The sequence below is a fragment of the Anastrepha ludens genome, chromosome 2 (genome assembly GCF_028408465.1).
Source record: "Anastrepha ludens isolate Willacy chromosome 2, idAnaLude1.1, whole genome shotgun sequence".
Taxonomy (NCBI): Eukaryota; Metazoa; Arthropoda; class Insecta; order Diptera; family Tephritidae; genus Anastrepha; species Anastrepha ludens.
This window is the reverse complement of record NC_071498.1, coordinates 119,480,151-119,497,262: the sequence shown is the minus strand read 5'-3', so window position 1 is coordinate 119,497,262 and position 17,112 is coordinate 119,480,151. Positions and strand designations below refer to the sequence as shown.

The 17,112-nt window shown below is 36.0% G+C and overlaps 3 protein-coding genes across 3 annotated transcripts in view; 1 reads left to right on the top strand and 2 right to left on the bottom strand.

The window, feature by feature from the left end:
- Positions 1-14,342, bottom strand: part of LOC128871971 (cation-independent mannose-6-phosphate receptor) — a 188,819-nt gene extending 174,477 nt beyond the window's left edge. Inside the window, exons 1-6 of the mRNA XM_054114192.1 lie at positions 13,758-14,342; positions 6,111-6,321; positions 5,876-6,030; positions 5,645-5,796; positions 5,455-5,586; positions 4-145 (exon numbers count right to left, since the gene is read on the bottom strand). Coding sequence (XP_053970167.1) covers positions 4-145; positions 5,455-5,586; positions 5,645-5,796; positions 5,876-6,030; positions 6,111-6,321; positions 13,758-13,835 — 870 coding nt within the window. The 5' untranslated portion in view covers positions 13,836-14,342. The remainder of the gene's footprint in view (positions 1-3; positions 146-5,454; positions 5,587-5,644; positions 5,797-5,875; positions 6,031-6,110; positions 6,322-13,757) is intronic.
- On the bottom strand, positions 6,691-8,369 carry LOC128855224 (ATP-dependent RNA helicase me31b). The gene has a single exon (XM_054089944.1). The coding sequence runs from the start codon at positions 8,159-8,161 to the stop codon at positions 6,788-6,790; it is 1,374 nt and encodes a 457-aa protein (XP_053945919.1). The 5' UTR covers positions 8,162-8,369; the 3' UTR covers positions 6,691-6,787.
- LOC128855226 (integrator complex subunit 12) lies at positions 14,343-17,018 on the top strand. The gene has a single exon (XM_054089946.1). It carries the CDS (start codon positions 14,676-14,678, stop codon positions 15,675-15,677), a length of 1,002 nt encoding a protein of 333 aa, XP_053945921.1. The 5' UTR covers positions 14,343-14,675; the 3' UTR covers positions 15,678-17,018.
- Positions 17,019-17,112: the final 94 nt, after the last annotated feature.

The following is a 17,112-nucleotide window of genomic DNA, read 5'->3' as shown; positions in this document are numbered from 1 at the left end:
TACTTTCTTTTCCTTATCACATATAAAATGTATGATTGATGTGTAATTATCCTTTCCGTTGCAGGATGTGGTCGATGGAAGGCGCATGATTAGCTGCCCATTTTCTATTATAGGATTTGGTTGAACGCTGCCATAATTGAAAAACCTAAAATTATATGCGTAAATATTTTTTAAAAAGTATATTAATTTCAAAACCGTAAACTCTTAAATTCCGCAAAATTTTAAGAGGTCAAAAATAGTCTTGTTTTAAGTTTTAAAACGAGGTTGCTCCTTTCCTGTGTTATGGGTCTATATTGCCGAATTATTCGAGCTTAGACAACCATAAGGAACTAACATTTAAGAAGCATTCCCCAAAAATTTAGGAAAAATTATACAGCAATACCCTTTCAGCAAAAATCTATTTCAAAATATCTATTTCGCAATATGATTCCGAAAAAAATTGAAGAAGCACAAAGTCGTCCATGTGATTGTTGTCGTCGTATATACATATATATGTTTTCATTTAACTCCTTGTGGAGCGTATGGCGTCAAACTCTCTCCCTCCCATCTCCCATCAGTCGCGTCCTGATGTGACGGATAAGAGAACGCTCGGCAGATGTGCAGGGTAAGTGGGAAATAAAATACCACTCCCGGATCAAAAGAGGCAAAGACCTGCTTGGAGGTGTGTCAGTGCGATGTAGTCACCGGTCGTCGTCATCTAACTCATGTAGTGGTAGACCCAGAAAACGTGCTGTTTCGACAGGTTGGGTCCAGAGGAAGAGGGGTGTGTTTGGAGAGTAGGTTTCGTGTCGTGCGGTGTGCCTTCACATGCTGGACATATATTGGGTATGTCGGGGTCGATTGTTGAGAAGTACGAGTTTAACCAGATACAGAATCCAGAACGTAATTGTGCCAAGATTACGCAGGTTAAGCGAGGCAGCTGAAGCTCTTCGTCTGCAATAGGTGACAGTTGAACTCCGATGTCGGCATTCAGAGTTTGGGAATTTAGGAAGGTGGTAAGTGTCTCCCAATGAATGTCGTTTAGTGTTTGTCTGTATACTATCCGGCCCAGTAGTTGTAACTGTGTTTTGTCATTCGCATGGCAGCCGGTTCTACGTTGCGGGAATGACTCGAGTTTTTTCCTACCAAGGGCTGCCGCCCCAGCAAACTAGCCATGTCCAGTGCGCCGCACCATAGCTATGTGAGATGTACAAAATTGACGCTGCTAGAGAAAGAGTTCGTATGCACCAACCAGATGTTTAGTGCAAATCCTTCCCTTTCAAATGCGATGCCAGACGCATTTCTGCCATGAAAAAGCTTCTCATAAAAAACCATTTGCGTCATAAAACTGTAAGTCAAAAGAGACGGTGCTCGAAAACAAGCTGTGCAACCGCCATTTTCTTTTACGTTGCTACATTACCGCAACGACCGGTATTTAAATCTAGCCAAGGCAAGTCACTTAAGCAACATATCCCAAGCGACAACAACAAGAATGCGTTGTTGTTGTAGTTGTATTTGTTGTAGTTGTATTTGTTGTAGTTGTTATTGTTGTAGTAGCAGTGTATCATCAATAGAGTATATCATCAGTCGTTTTCGTCAGGCTCATCTAAAGGTAGGTCCACGAAACATGCTGTTTCGACAGGTTGGGTCCAGAAGGAGAGGGGTGTTAGATGAATGGATTTTAACGGGCATCTGAAAAGGTGGTTAGTGTCGTGTGGGGTGCCTTCACATGCCGGAACAAGAATGTGTAAAAATGCTTACTTGTGGAATTCTATTTTTGTACGACTGTTGTAGGAATGTTTTTTTTTGCACTTGGAAGTCCGAAAGCATATATTTTTTAAGAAAATATTCATAGAATTTCTTATTATAATGTTTACATGTACGGGGAATGCTGCTGGAGTAACATCCGGATAAAAAACCGAGTCGTTCCGGTAACATAGAATTAACTTTCGTGGGAACGGTATCAATCGGTAGATCCAACAACCTCTCTTTTTTCACAGTAATTTGTTCAAAAAGCATAGATGCCCTCCTTTGTCCACACTGAACGAAGATGTTTCCTCTTTCAGATCGAGATGGCATCGCTTTCGCAAAGCAAGTGCATCGACTCATATGAGTCGATCGACCATAAACCGAACATGAGCAGATGACCTCGCAGTCATTCCCACAACAGTCGGTTCTAAGTTACCAAAACAAGCCGGGTTCATATCCGGCCAAAGACTGTCACTCCAGCAGCATTCACCGTAGATGGGGAATTTGTATGCTGCTAAAACAACAAAATGACCTTACAGTCTACAATAACGCATGAGGTTTCTGTAAGCTTCAGTCTATAGCAAACTTTTAGGATATAAAACTAGTAGTCGAGCGGCCATTGCTGTGGGCGAGCGGATTTCTACGCGGCTACCATTGAGGTGAAACAAAAAACTTCTAATAAAAATCATTTGCCTTTTGAAGACGCCATAGATCTGTATACAATTATTCAATACAATACCATACGTTGGGTCATATAATTTGGAAGAGAGATTATTCTCTTCTTTTACACAGACACAATTCAAACGAACTATCGTCAACCAAGTAGTCTGACTAGTTGCTGTGTAGCAGTTACAGTCAACCAAAGAGAAACTGGGATGCCAATATTCAAAAAATTCAAATTTATACATATAAAGAAATAATTCAGATTTTTTTTTTTCAATTTTAACTGTTCAATACGCATAATTATGGTTTTAAGATTAACGGTAATGGTTAATGGTTGTAAAGGGTTAAGGAGTAGCCCTTTAGCACTGCGACCATATTGATCTATTGTGCACCCTATGCTGTCTATTGACTGTTAAGTATGCTTATGAATTGTACCAGCTCCTTCTGAGGGAGTGATTGAAGGTCTTCATCTGTAAGCATGAACTTGTTTAAAAACCTTTTCCTTCTGTGCGTCAACCCCGGACATTCGATAATGAGATGTTCCATAGACTCCTCATTTTCGCAGCAGAATCTGCAGGTGCTGGTGTTAGTTATGACTAATTTATGTAAGTGTTTGTTGCAGGTGAAGTGACCCGTGAGGGCGCCTGTGAGAGTGCGAATGCTCTTTTTGTTTAACGTGAGGGCCATGTTGGCTCTTTTAGCGTTGAAACTTAGGAACTTTTTGGAGTGTCTAAGACCCTCTACATTGTTCCAATGCTGATTTAATAGAGTTTTGGCCCAGTATTTTATTTTTTGTTTTAGGTTGTTTTTGTTGAATCCGAACATAGGACTAGGTCCGATGAAGTTTTCATCTGCCCCTTTTTTGGCTTGAAAGTCTGCCTTTTCGTTGCCGTCATATCCCTCATGTCCCGGTACCCAAATTAATGATACATTGTTTTTGGATGCCAGATTATTGAGTACCTTGTGGCATTCTAAGAGGGTTTTTGAGTTGTATGTATAGCTATCTAAAGCTTTTAGGACTGATTGGCTGTCCGAGAGTATTTTAATCCTTACTCTCTTGTGGTTTCTGCGTTGCATGATGTTTACTGCTTCCATTATTGCGTATAGTTCCGCTTGGAAGATAGTGGTGTCCCTGGTGAGAGTGTATGATTTGTGGATTCTGGGCCCCACCACACCTGCTCCTACACCATAAGATTAACGGTAAGTTATTTAAGTAATAACGGCAATAACATAGTTTCTCAAAGTCAAACAAAAAGTGGGGCACCCTAATTGTTTAGCATATTTTATTAAACTATGCGTATTCCGCTATTTCTTCACAACTAAACTGCAAAAGTTAGTTTTATTTCTCACATTTTGCCATTGACGTTACAAGTTTTTAAGAGTGAAGAAGAATAAGCAAGCATGGAGTGTTTTAAAAGAGCTGATGGTAAAATACCATCCCGGAAAAGAATGCGTCAAATAGCAGAATTTTAAAAAAGCTCAAGTCGACAGTATTTCATATATTGAAAAAATAGAATGAAGAGCATTATTTTCTTAGAAAAAGTGGTACTGGAAGAGTTTCCAAAATTAACGGAAATGTGACCAAGAGAAGAATTATACATTTAATAAACGAGAACCCGAAATGTATGCAGTTAATATTGCCAAATCACTTAAAGATGCGTCAATTGTGGACTTACACCCACAAACTATCAGAAATTTGTCTGGTCAATAACGAATACAAAGCGTACATTCCTAGAAAAAGTCCCCATCTTTCAAGGATTAATGTGAGCAAAAGCTTGAACTATGCTAAAAAAAGATGTTGGCAATCCAACTGAATTTTGGAGCAACGTTATTTTCACTGACAAGTCAAAATTCAGCGTATATGGGTGGAGTGGCCGCGGTTTTGCCTGAAGAAGGGAAGGTACAGCGTTCAAACCGTCTAATGCGGCTGGTACTATGAAACATGGTGGCGGGCATGTTATGATTTGGGGAGCAATGACGGCAAATTGACTGAAGTCGTTTTGTTTTATTGAAGGCGCTCTGACTAAAATAAATTAGCTAGAAATATTGAAGGAGCACGTTCTCAAAACTGTCGAAGAATTACATTTTCCAGCACCCTCATCCACGACAATGAACCAAAGCATACTGATTTGATTGTAAGGGAATGGTTGCCTTGCAATGCACAAACAAGTATTGCCCCATCCTGCTCAGAACACAGATCCCAATGCCATTGGGCACTTGTGGGCTCACATTGAAAGATAAATGCGCAAGCGACAGATCAGTGGTAAAAGTTACCTAAAATCAGCCATTGAAGAGGTATGGGCAAATATTCCAAGAGATGTCACCAAAAATCTAGTAGACTCCGAGCAGCTGTAATTAGTGCAAAGGGATACTGCACAAAATATAAGTTCATCAATTTTGCTTTATTTCCATATTTTGATTGCTGCCCCATTTTATGTTTGGGTTGTATTTGTTTGCTGGAAAACTTCCAAATAATTTAAATTTGTTAAGTTTTTCAAAATAAAATACTGAATTGAATGCTTTATACCTATATTGGCTTTTGCCTTTTGAAAAATGGTTGAACCGTTCTCAAGTTATAAAGGATTGAAGTCAGAACAAACAAGTGTCCCAGTTTATTTTTAATTCTCTTTACATGGAATGCCGCGATCAAGTCTCATAAGAAACTCCGAAATATAAGCTCGGCATTAGTCTGTGATAAAGCATATATAAGTTTTCCTTTAACACCTTGTGGAGCATAGGGCGTCAAAACCGTGTGGAGTTGCCTGTCTCACATCGGTCGAGTCCTCAGGTGGCGCATAGCGGGACACTCGATAGATATGCAGGATAGGTGAGAAATAAAATACCACTCGCAGACCAGTAATACGGCAACACCTGCTTGGAGGTGTAGGTAGTTTTTTAAGTATCACCCAGCTAGGATAGGCGGTCTAGCAACCTACTTATTGGAATCTGTTTAATTGCTAACGAATCGTCAAAAAGTAATTTAATAAACATAAATTACACTTAATAAAGACCTCTCTGCAGCAAAATCATAAAATTTATGAATTTATGAGTATTTGCACCAACCGTTTTTTATAGTCGGTAGAGTTTAATTGAATGAAGCAAACACCACTACCAATCGGACACATTGCGTTCTCGCCATACAATACCGGTTTGCAGATGTTTATCACAAAAGCATTTCCATGTCGATCAGTTGTTCTGCGAAGAAAAAAATTTCTATACAATACTGGTTTATAAAAGAAATATTTATTTTTACCTATAATTAAAGTCACTTAACGAAAGCAGATCATAATTATGACCATTAACAGGGTCTTGTACGCTGCACATATTCGACTTAACTTCATCCGGTTCCGGCAAACAAGCATATGGCGTCTCCAGCGTTATGTAGAATTTGCAAGCATCGTCTGCCTACAAAGAAAGTTCACACAAACCAAAGAATGCCAAATTCAAACTACAAATTAGCGAAAACAAAAGTATGCACGCTTACATATTGCGTGACTTGCGATTGCACGGAATCCAAAGTGTAGTCACAGCCAACGAACACAAACAGTTTTAAGTCGCCATCTCCACTAGGGCACTTGGCGCCATTGTTGAATTCAAAGTACATTTTGCCACGATGGTAATTCAATTGGTGATGTGTGCCTGCAGCATAAGCGAATAATGAAATTCATAAATACGTTTTCTGCTCCAAGTGCTAATTAATACGAGCATGGGCTCCTTACCGAGTACGAGCTCTTTGTCTGATTTCCTTAAACATGCGGCTACGTTGGTTTTGCCATCACAGGGACGACTTAAGTTGCCACAGATATTGTATTCGAATACATCACCTTTGGAACTATTCGCCACTTTTCCAATATCGGAATGCAAGGCACTGAAATCGAAGTTGTGCCCATAAATGGGCTCTGTTAACTGGCACTCATTAGTTGAGAACACCTGGAAAAGTTTTAATAATTCATGTTAAATGCAAGCATTATTTAAGAAAAAAAACTTTCTATTCCTAAATAAATTAATCTACTCAACAAAGACCTTACCAATTGAAATCGAATCCTTTTAAAATTTTATATCTTCTAACGACTCTCACCTAAACCTTTCCAATGCTGCTTGATACAAACAAACGGCACCACTAACCTGCCGTAAGACCATTAATAAACGACCTAGGGAGAAAATTCCAAATAGCATTCCCAGAATAAAACCACTTAACTAACATAGCCCTCATAGAAGTTAAATACAAATTTTTTGCTTTCGTTTTTTTGCGCAGAACTAACGTTCTTTATTTAAAAAAACAGTTTTCGCCAAACTTCATTACATTTCATTTCATTTATTTGACAAACTCTATAATTGTTTTGTATTTCAGTATTTAGTTTTGTTGAGTTTTAAAATAATATTTCCTCCTATTAGTTCATTTGCTGATGTTACCCTCTTCATTTACTGAATTATTAAGATCATTGTTGGTTTCCGTTGAAGTAGCGGCTGCATTAGCGACGTACAAAGCTGGATCAATAACTTTAGGTATCGGTTTGATTTCGGTTCCAAGTTCTTTTTCAATCCGATGAAGATCGAATCTATCCTCGTAGGTTATTAAATTAATTGCGATTCCAAGGTGACCGAAACGTCCAGAACGGCCGATTCGATGCAAATACGTTTCTGCCATTCGGGGGAAATCGAAGTTAATAACAACATTGACGGCCTGGACATCGATACCTCGAGTGAAAAGATCAGAGCATACAAGATTTCTACACAATCCTTGTCGAAAATCGTGAAACACGCGATTTCTATGAGTCTGTGCCATCTTAGCATGTATATAGTAACAACAATATCCAAGTTCCGTTATTTTTTTCGCAAGCAACTCGACACGTTGGGTGGAATTACAGAATATTATTGATTGATTTATTTGTAGCTTAGAAAACAGTGTATTTAAGCAATGAACTTTTTGGCGTTCTTGAACGAATGCGTAATACTGTGTTACGCCTTTTAATGTTAGCTCCTCCATTAAATTTATTTCATATGGTTCCCGCAAATGCTTCTCCATGAAATTTTTGACGCTTAACGGAAATGTTGCAGAAAACAACAGAATTTGTGGATCTTTAGGCAACCTCATTATAACATGATCCAGCATGCCTTGGAAATCAAGAGACAACAATTTATCGGCTTCATCTAAAACTAGAATTTTGCATTGCGCCATATCCGCAACTTTTTTGTCCATTAAATCCAAAATACGCCCAGGTGTGGCTATAATTAACTGTACTTTTTGGTATATGCGAAGTATGTCATCTTTTAGAATTGTACCTCCCGTTGTTACCATTACTCGTATGTCAAGATGTTTTGCCAGTTCAATGCATATTTGCGACGTTTGCAAAGCGAGCTCCCTTGTGGGAACTACCACCAAGGCTTGTATATAATCTTTTGTTGGATCGATTTGCTCCAAAACAGGAATGCAGTACGCTCCGGTTTTGCCAGTACCGTTCTTTGCTCTAGCTAGCACATCTTTTCCGCTTAAAGCTATTGGTATTGCGGCCTCCTGAATCGGCGATGGACGCTCCCAGCCCTTCTCAAAAATACCCATTAACAGTTCTCTTTTCAAGCAAAATTCTTCAAATTCATTTCCACGAGTATCGGTAACATCACTCGTCTTAAACCGGTTGTCTTTTGGCGGAATCTTAAGCTTTGATTTCCATCCCATGTCATCTTGCGGATTCTTGACCATTTGAAGCGCTTTAATCGCACTTTTTGACCCCAAACTTGCATGCATATTCGTCGTGTTTTCTGTAATCATTTTTCTTCAAATAGGATGTAAAACTCTTTTTCCCACAACGGTAAATGGTAACTGTTATAAAATATTACTTGATTCCAGATTTTCACCAAAGCCTTCAAAGAACAAAAACTAATACTATCCAAGCAGATAATAAAGAAATGCAAATTGTCTTGTCAAAAATGTAAAACGCATGCAGACAAACAATGTTGCCAGACGTGGTGTTGAAATAGTCTCAATCCTTTGGAAAAGCGCAGTTATAACAAATTACAGTTACAATGAAAGGCAATGACTATTAAATTTTCGCATTGTTGTATTTATGTGGGATGAAAAAAGTTCTAAAGATGCCATATTTTCAATGATTGCCAAAGAAAAATTTCATTAAAATCAATCGCCATTTTGAAACAGGTAAACAGCAAATGTCACTATAAAACGAAAAAAACGCATGAAAAGGAAAGAAAATTACAGTCTGGTATAAGAAGAACACAAAGCGAAGCAAATGATTATCTTTGAATCAATACGCTTTTTGCTGCCAAAAGTGAATTCTCATATAGTTGCCACATCTTAATATCTTTAGAGTATTTTTTTGTTTTTCCTCTTTTTACAATTAAGGTGCTTTCACAATGTGGGTGTTACTAAACCGTTCGTAAATATGCAACAAGATTAGTTTCTCAATTTTAGTTTAGAAATATTTTTTAAGCCTTAATTATAATGAGTACATGAAAACTATATAAAATAAGTACAGATTAGTGAAACCAAACAATAGAAAATTAAAGTGATTAATATCAATATTCAGAGTCAGCTAAACAATACGAAGGATTTATAACAAGACACTCAAAAGATAGTTCTTCAGATTTGCTCAAGAAGAATAAGTTTAATGGGTCCCGGTGGTCTAGAGTTCGAAAATTTAGGGTATTTTCAGGAATTTTTGTTTTACAATAAAAAATTAAACACGATATTTAAATTTTTTAGGCTTTTTATTTATTTTATTTTATATAATATAAAAAACAAAATTCTTTTAATTTGACAAAATGAAGCGATTTTGAATTTGATGTTCTAAAAACCGGGTTCTTTCAGTTTTTTAATAAAAAAATAACTAAATAATTGAAATAATAATACGATTCTAGTATGGGCGATAGCCATTGATGTTGTAACAACATATTAAAATTTCACAAATTTCGTTAGATTTTACAATATCTATAAATCAATTAATTTCTTTGTAACATCATTTAATTCGCTAATCGTCGTATTCTTTTTAATCAAGTTGTATTTTAGTTTAGATCGTGTTTTTTTTTTTTTTTTTGTTATTCTGTTAATTTATTGTTTATATTAGCATTAAGGCAATAACCATTAAGAACCTTGTGTTTTTCGACTAAATTTAAATAAATTACAAATAAATGTACAAAAACGTTTCAGCCAGCATATTATTGAAAGGCCTGCTTCAATTTTCGTACTCTTCTTGATATCATCTGTTAAAAAAATAGTTTCCATTTCTTTGGTATTATTAATTTTAATTCATATTTCATTTGAATCAAAAATTCCTGTCGGTTTCTACAAATTTTCTTCATATATGAAGCCGTTATTGAAATGAGGTTTCTCGAAAGGAGAAGCACAGGAGCATTTTAATAAAATGTTTAAAAAATACCACATATTACAATAACCACACTGATTCTACAGAAGTTGACTTTAACCTGACAGAAAGTGGATTCTGTGTAAACAGAGTGAGTAGTGTAAACGGCTTTCAACAAAGCCAACCAATTTTAAACCATTCCGCTTCTTCGTCGAGCAACCCTGAATTTGTGAACTAAAAATATGAACTTAATGAACTAAAAATAGCCCATGTAAACGGCGTTTGCAAATTTTTAGGATTCAACAAATTGCCTCTGAAAAAATAAATCATGCAAGCAGCTTTTAAACTCACAAAACCATGACAAAACAAAATTGTATATAATATTTAAAATTGCTAAACAAAATGTTTATATTAGTTTCTGTTTTGTGCAACTGCTAATCGGCAGTTTATCGTCCGGTAAACTTTATCAGAACATTACTGACATCTACTAATCATCACTTTTTTAGCGATCTACCAGTTACGTTCTGATTAAACGGTTGAGCAGACATTTGCAAAACAGCCTTAATTATTTTTCCTTCTCGATGTATCATATCATTCTTGTGTGTAAATACCTATGCCTGACACTCAAGACACTAAGGCTGTTAGTCCACCTGTTTGATTGCTACTTTTTGACGCTAGGTATAACTTCTTATTCCTAAAACCAAAGAAAAAACTCTTCACCTTCCCTATGAAAATAATTCCAACAATAAGAATAATAATGATTTAACCTATAATGATCATATATTATATATAATTGGCATGTATACCCCTTTTTTGGGTGTTTGGCCGAGCTCCTCCTTCTATTTGTGGCGTGCGTCTTGCTTTGTTCCACAAAATGGAGGGGCCTACAGTTTCAACCCCACTCCGAACGGAAGATATTTTTTATGAGGAGCTTTTTCATGGCACAAATACACTCGGAGATTTGCCATTGCCTGCCGAGGGGCGACCGCTATTAGAAAAAAACTTTTTCTTAACTTTGGTGTTTCACCGAGATTCGAACCTACGTTCACTCTGCGAATGCCGTATGGTAGTAACGCACCAACCCATTCGGCTACGGCGGCCGCCATAATGCTTGGCCGCCATAAACAATGACCTTTAATGATTGGCACCTAGCAAAAGACCGATAAATAAATGAACAAAACAAAGCCTACATTAACTTTTAACCGACGAACGTCTGCTGTGTTTCGATTGATGGCGCTAAAAAACTTAACTTAAGGTATCCCTGGTCATATCAGCGGTCTCAGGGGGTTAAATGATTTATATACATTAAATTAACGTATTTTTTTTAATTCAATCCTTTAAAGATATTTTCTATAAAAAAGAAGAGAAAAATTTAATTGTGAACAGTTAAGGGCAATAATTTTTCTCATTTGTTCCAATTTGAGGTAACACGGGAAAATTTAGCAACGAACGCTTTGAGTTGAAAATGCAACATAAATTTAGAAAAATTTATAATCTAAAAAATTTACAGTTTTTACTGTATTTGTGAAATTTATACCTGAATTTCACTCGTGTTTGCAATTTTCGGAATATTTGTTTACTTGTGCTAATTGTCAATTCACGCAAAAAATAAGAATTGATCAACTTTACGTCTTGGCATTGATTAGATTTGGCATTTTCAGTTCATAAACAGTTATCAAAGCGAAGGAAACGTCAATGCAGGCCAAAATGATAAAGCAATTGAAGTGGAAAAATGAACGTGAGTTTTACCGTGACAATATCAAAACAAATGTAAAGTATTTCACAGCTGCTTAGAGGAAAAACCAAAATTCAATAGATACATACGGCTACGCTTATGGATGCGGCGCTATGTCGCAGCACCCATAACCGTTTACAGGGATACCCATATATATATTTCAGAATAGCTGATGGTGGTTACGGTTACGGCTAAGTTACGGCACCACTAATTGCAGCTTAAGCTTTCATTTATATAGCACTTTCCTAAGGTACGGCATACACGTGAAACATTGTCTCTAAGCTACAAACATGGTTGGTAGCCGCCGTAACATTGTTTCAACCATCACTTTGAAAGAAAACGCACATATACTTCCATACTTTTTGAAAAATCGATTTAATGTACTATAATTATGAGCGAAAAAAAATTCTTCAAAATATTAATTATTGATGAATGTTCGGAGGAGGAATATATTGAACAAAAAAGAAAGTGAATATGGTTTTAAGATTTTTACTTGAAAGAGATAAGTTTTCGCATATTAATGAAACTGTCTTCAACTGCGGAACTAAAAAATCTAAAAATAGAAGTCACTTTAAAGTAAGTCTCGTAAATTTTACGAATACTTACTTTTACATCAAATTAAAAAAAAATTGAATTCTCTTTTAAAGTTCCAAATATGCAATTTTATTTTAAATTTCTTTTTTTTAAATATTTGATTAGAAAAAAGTTCAAAAAATTTGAAAATTCTCAGTACAGTTATTGAAAGCCTACCACGAAATGGAATAAATCGTCAGATAGTTATGTCAGGCGACCACAAATTACCACTGTTAAAACCAATCTGTCGTAGGAATTTCTTGCATCACTGTCTTAACATCTTAACACTCAATTGTTCATTTTACAACAACTGTCAAGTTTGATTGCGGCAATATTTGAAGTGTTCGCATTGCCATGTTATGCTATCGTCATTTTGAAAATACCGTCAAGTGAGCTAGCTACTGGGTACATTGTACTTGAGCTCGTGATTGTTTAATTTATGCGATGAAGAGGAAAAAAGACGCCGAGATTGTAGGAGGATCATTTTTTGCAAAGAAGGGAAATGCACAGTCTGAAAAACTAAAATTACCAAAGAACTTCCAATGTGAGCGTCACAAAAAAAAAAATGGTTGTCAAACATGTAAAAATGACAGCCCATTGCTTCACAGAAGTTGCCAAAATATGACTTAAAATAAATAGTTCATAATTTCATTGAAATTAAACTTGAAAGCATTCAAAAATTTAGTATCGAAATGCCCAGTAACATCAGCTGATATTCCGTAGTTTGACACTTGCATGCGAAATGCAGCGATCTGATTTGAAATTTTAAGACGGCAAATTATCTACTTGAGAAGTCCGGGTGCAGTCAAAACAGAAATTTGACAGATCTTACGACAATTTAGTAGAAAGTATAGATATGTCATAAGGACATGACTTATTCTTACTCTAAGAAGGGTATGAGCCAATAGAATAATTGACCCAATAAAAAATGTTACAGCAAACATAATCAATAAATCAGCCGCCGTGGCAGAATGGGTGGTTATTGTTTCTAACAGCGGCCGTTACCCGGTAGGAGATGGCGTGCCTCGAATTATATATGTAGATATATACAATATATATATAAAATAAGGCCGTACAGACAAATAAATTAAGAAATGATATTAGGCGAAAAAATCGTTGGAAGTTTTGGGGTATTTTTTGTTCCAATATCATTGCTAAAAGAAAAATTGCTATTTTCTATATAATTGCTGAATTCCCTGCTCTTCTTCTGCATCCAAGCAAGCGACGATTTCAGTGCAAAAATTTAAGTGCAGGCGGAAACAACACTGTCTAATGGAATTACACAAATATTTTTTGAGTTGAGTTAATCTACAGAACATTTAACATTCAAATTGAATAGTTTCGCACAGTTGAAGCAAAAAAATAAATTTAGAGAAGCCATCAGAGTATTGAGCCAACTAAGCAAGACATACTCCCATTTTATTGTCGCTTTTTTTTGCCTTGGCATATCAAAATGATCTAAAAATTATTATTATTAAAAATTGTTTTGTCTGATTTATAGTTTTCATTATTTTGCACGAATATAGTGTATCTATAAGTATACTGTGAAAGCATGTTTTAATCTAGGTGGCTGCGCAGTTACAGAATTCTTTATAGAAGGTGGCATCATTTGTAGAGGTAATGCGAATAAGATAGAGTAGACAATAAATGATTCAGAATAAAAAGGCAGGCGTTGAGAAAATGATCAAAATAGAAAATGGATGAAAACACTTACGGATGACTAAAAAAATATCTGCACTTACCAATGGATCCTTATTTTCCCCATAACAGCACTCTATAACAACCAAAGTTAGCACAGCTATTGTGATTAACTTACTCATCGCGTTTTTGTTTTCTTGATAAAAGTCAATTTTCTTCACGACTGTATTATGATGAAATTCATTTGATATACACTAGAATCATTAGTTCTCATGCGCTTTATTGAATCTTGTAATTAGCACTTGCTGTTTATCGATTCGTTTATTCCAAACTTATTGTCTCTTAATAGGCGAGGTTTATGTTTGTTTATTAATAGTCAGCAAAATGAAATTTGTTTTCAATATCTTCCTGCGATATGGTTTGTCGAATTACAGTATGGACATGTCATTGCCTTATCATAACCAATAAAAGATCTTGATAAGCGTATAAAATTCCTACATCATAAACGCTTTGTTTAGTCGCAAATTTTATTAATTATTCTAAAAGTCAGCTGCTGCGTTAATATAAACCAAACCGATTGCAATTTGCACAGAAACTGCAATGACATAAGATGATAAAAACGCTTTGACACATGCCTCGTTTACAGTTTGCCGGTTATTGCAGTTTACGCAAGTGCATTGAAAAGAAATTAAGGTCACTCATGGCCAACAGCTATGTACTTGCGTTTTGAAAATATTAATTTTTGATTAAAATATAAGAGATTTTAACAATTTCTGAATTTATGTAGCACTTTGCAAAGGAAATAAAATGCAATTTATTAGCTGCTTGTATTAAATTACAACTATTCCTGACAATCACTGCAACCCTGGAATTATAGTCGCACAACAGCTGTTCTTTGTATCAATCATAGATAACACATCATTAAGATTGTTTCCATTTTTTAATACAAATTTAATCAATATTTGGTATTAAATAATATTCCACATAATTTACCGCCCAAAAATTTGTTATCGCGAAAAGCAATGGCTGCAAGTACTAATGAGATGGAGATGTTGCGAAAAGCAATAAGATTGCTGTACTCTCCTCATCCAAACTCGGCTGCCGAGTTGAGATTAATGTTGGATGAGGCTATAAAACAACGTTATGGGCCAGAACTTATGATATCCAACAATATGAGCAAGAACTTAATAGAGCTCGAGGCAAACTTTCCTGGTCGCGCTGCAACTCCACCACCACCTCAGGAGCATCCGCAAACTATGGAGCAGGACCCAAATGTCGACGAAGTAATTAATTTAACCGGTTCTCCTGCTAAAACTATATCAGATTCACCCGACACTATCTTGGACTCAGATGATGGTGCACATGTCGGTAGCACAATGCTGACTGGTGGTGATGAAGATGTTAATCTAAAAGAATTCGGCGACTTAAATTGCGCCGTTTGCGGTGAAATGGTTTTCACCGCTACTAATCGCTTGATCGAATGTTCAAGTTGCGGAACGCTTTACCACCAGGAGTGTCACAAACCACCTATTACCGACGAAGAAACATCTGAGGGGCAAGAGCACAATTGGCAATGCGATAATTGCCTTAATAAACCTTCAACTAGCAAAGCAGCCGGTGTTATAATTGAAGAGCCAATTGCATTGGTATCGAAAACAAAGTCTTCGGCTTCATCATCTCGTTCATCATCCACATCGAATTCATCATCCCCGTTTGCTATTGTACAGCAAGAGGTGCCTAGTTCGTCTTCTGCACAATCGGTACAAGTGCCAACATCTTCAAGTAGACACCATCACCATAAAAGTTCTAGATCTCACAAAGAGGAGCGACCGTCATCAAGTAGTTCTAAATCTGGGTCGTCTAGCAGCGCCATTAATCCAACCTTCAACGTTGTTAGTGCAAGTGAGAAGAGCTCCTCACATTCCTCGAAGAAATCATCTTCACATTCTTCTTCCTCCGGCAAATCATCTTCATCGAAGTCATCCTCAAAACACCACGACAGTAACAAACGAAAGTCAAAATAAACTGTGGAAACGTGATTTACGTAAATACCGCTTTTGATTTTGTAATTATAATACCAATACGAAGGAAATAGAGTAAGAACTTTGTACGTTGAAACAATAAGTATATAATATTTTTAAATATCTACAATTTGTGTGAAAAGCGAATTGTTTTTGGAACTATTAGATAGGTTTTACAAATAAAGAGGAACAATTTGTAAAGTGAAATGAGTTATTAAAGATTGCAAGACAGCAAGAAGGACGCGGTTTTTATCGAAATCTTACACCGTTACAAAAGCAATAACCGAAAATTTCTGAGCTGTACTCTGTCATTGGGAGATGTGAAGCTGTTTTTGCCATTGAAAGCTGTACATTTAAATTTAAAATGTCCATGGCAAAGAAGTCGGCCAAATACGTCTTGAAAATTCAGTGGCTTACAGATGATAAATCAGCATACCTGTTTATCGATTAAATTTGCTTACGTAAAGATTCAGGACTAAATTTACCAAATTCAAATCAACTTCTAAGAAAACCAGGCAGTGATGCGTCTCATTTCTATCATTGAAGGTTCAAACAAAAATGTAACTATTGGCAATCGGTTCGCTTCTCTGGAGCTCAAGCTTTTGTTAAAAAATGAACAATTACAATGAGAAAAAATTGGCGTCAAAGAAGCGTAATCTTAACTGTTTTTTTTTATATATTTACTAGCGATATAACTGTAAAAAAAGTCGATAAAACTACGAGGAAACTTGAAGTTATACTTACCGGAAGTTGATTTGCTCAGTCAAAGCTATTCCAATTAAGCCACAGTTCCACGAACTGGAAGATGGTCATTGGCATTTTACATTTTACTTGATATGCCCACGGATATACACAACCTTGGTGAAGATTTTTAGTAAATATATCATCTTTGATACACAACCACAAGGAAAGAAGAAAGTAAATATAAATATACCTATATATGAAAACTCGCTGAAGAGCTGTTAAGACCACATCTAGGGCGCCGTGAAAATACTGGAAGTATTGAACGGAACCGAAGGCCCTAGAAGCGCTTAGATTTTATGACTCTCTTGTAAAGATGATTTGGAAATAGCCTAATGATACAGGTAGCAATCGTGATTCTATAGTTGAATCATGGGTAGCAATGACATTTATTTATAGTAGACAGACTTCGCAGTTAAACAGCTTTAATTGTGCCTCATTTTATTTCTAATTATCTCAAAAATGTAAATAAGAACTTAAAACAGTATGGCACACCTTTTATTATTACACTATGGATTTTCGAAGTGGCTTAAGTTCAAACAATAATCGATTTTTTTCTGTACTTTTTCGTTTAATAAACACTTCATCCTATACAAAAACTAATCTATGTCCAAATATATTTTTAAATGAGTTAAATCTAGCAAGTACGGGCAATGTCAAGTCGGTGTCATCCAGACGGAGCGTTGTGTGATAAAAA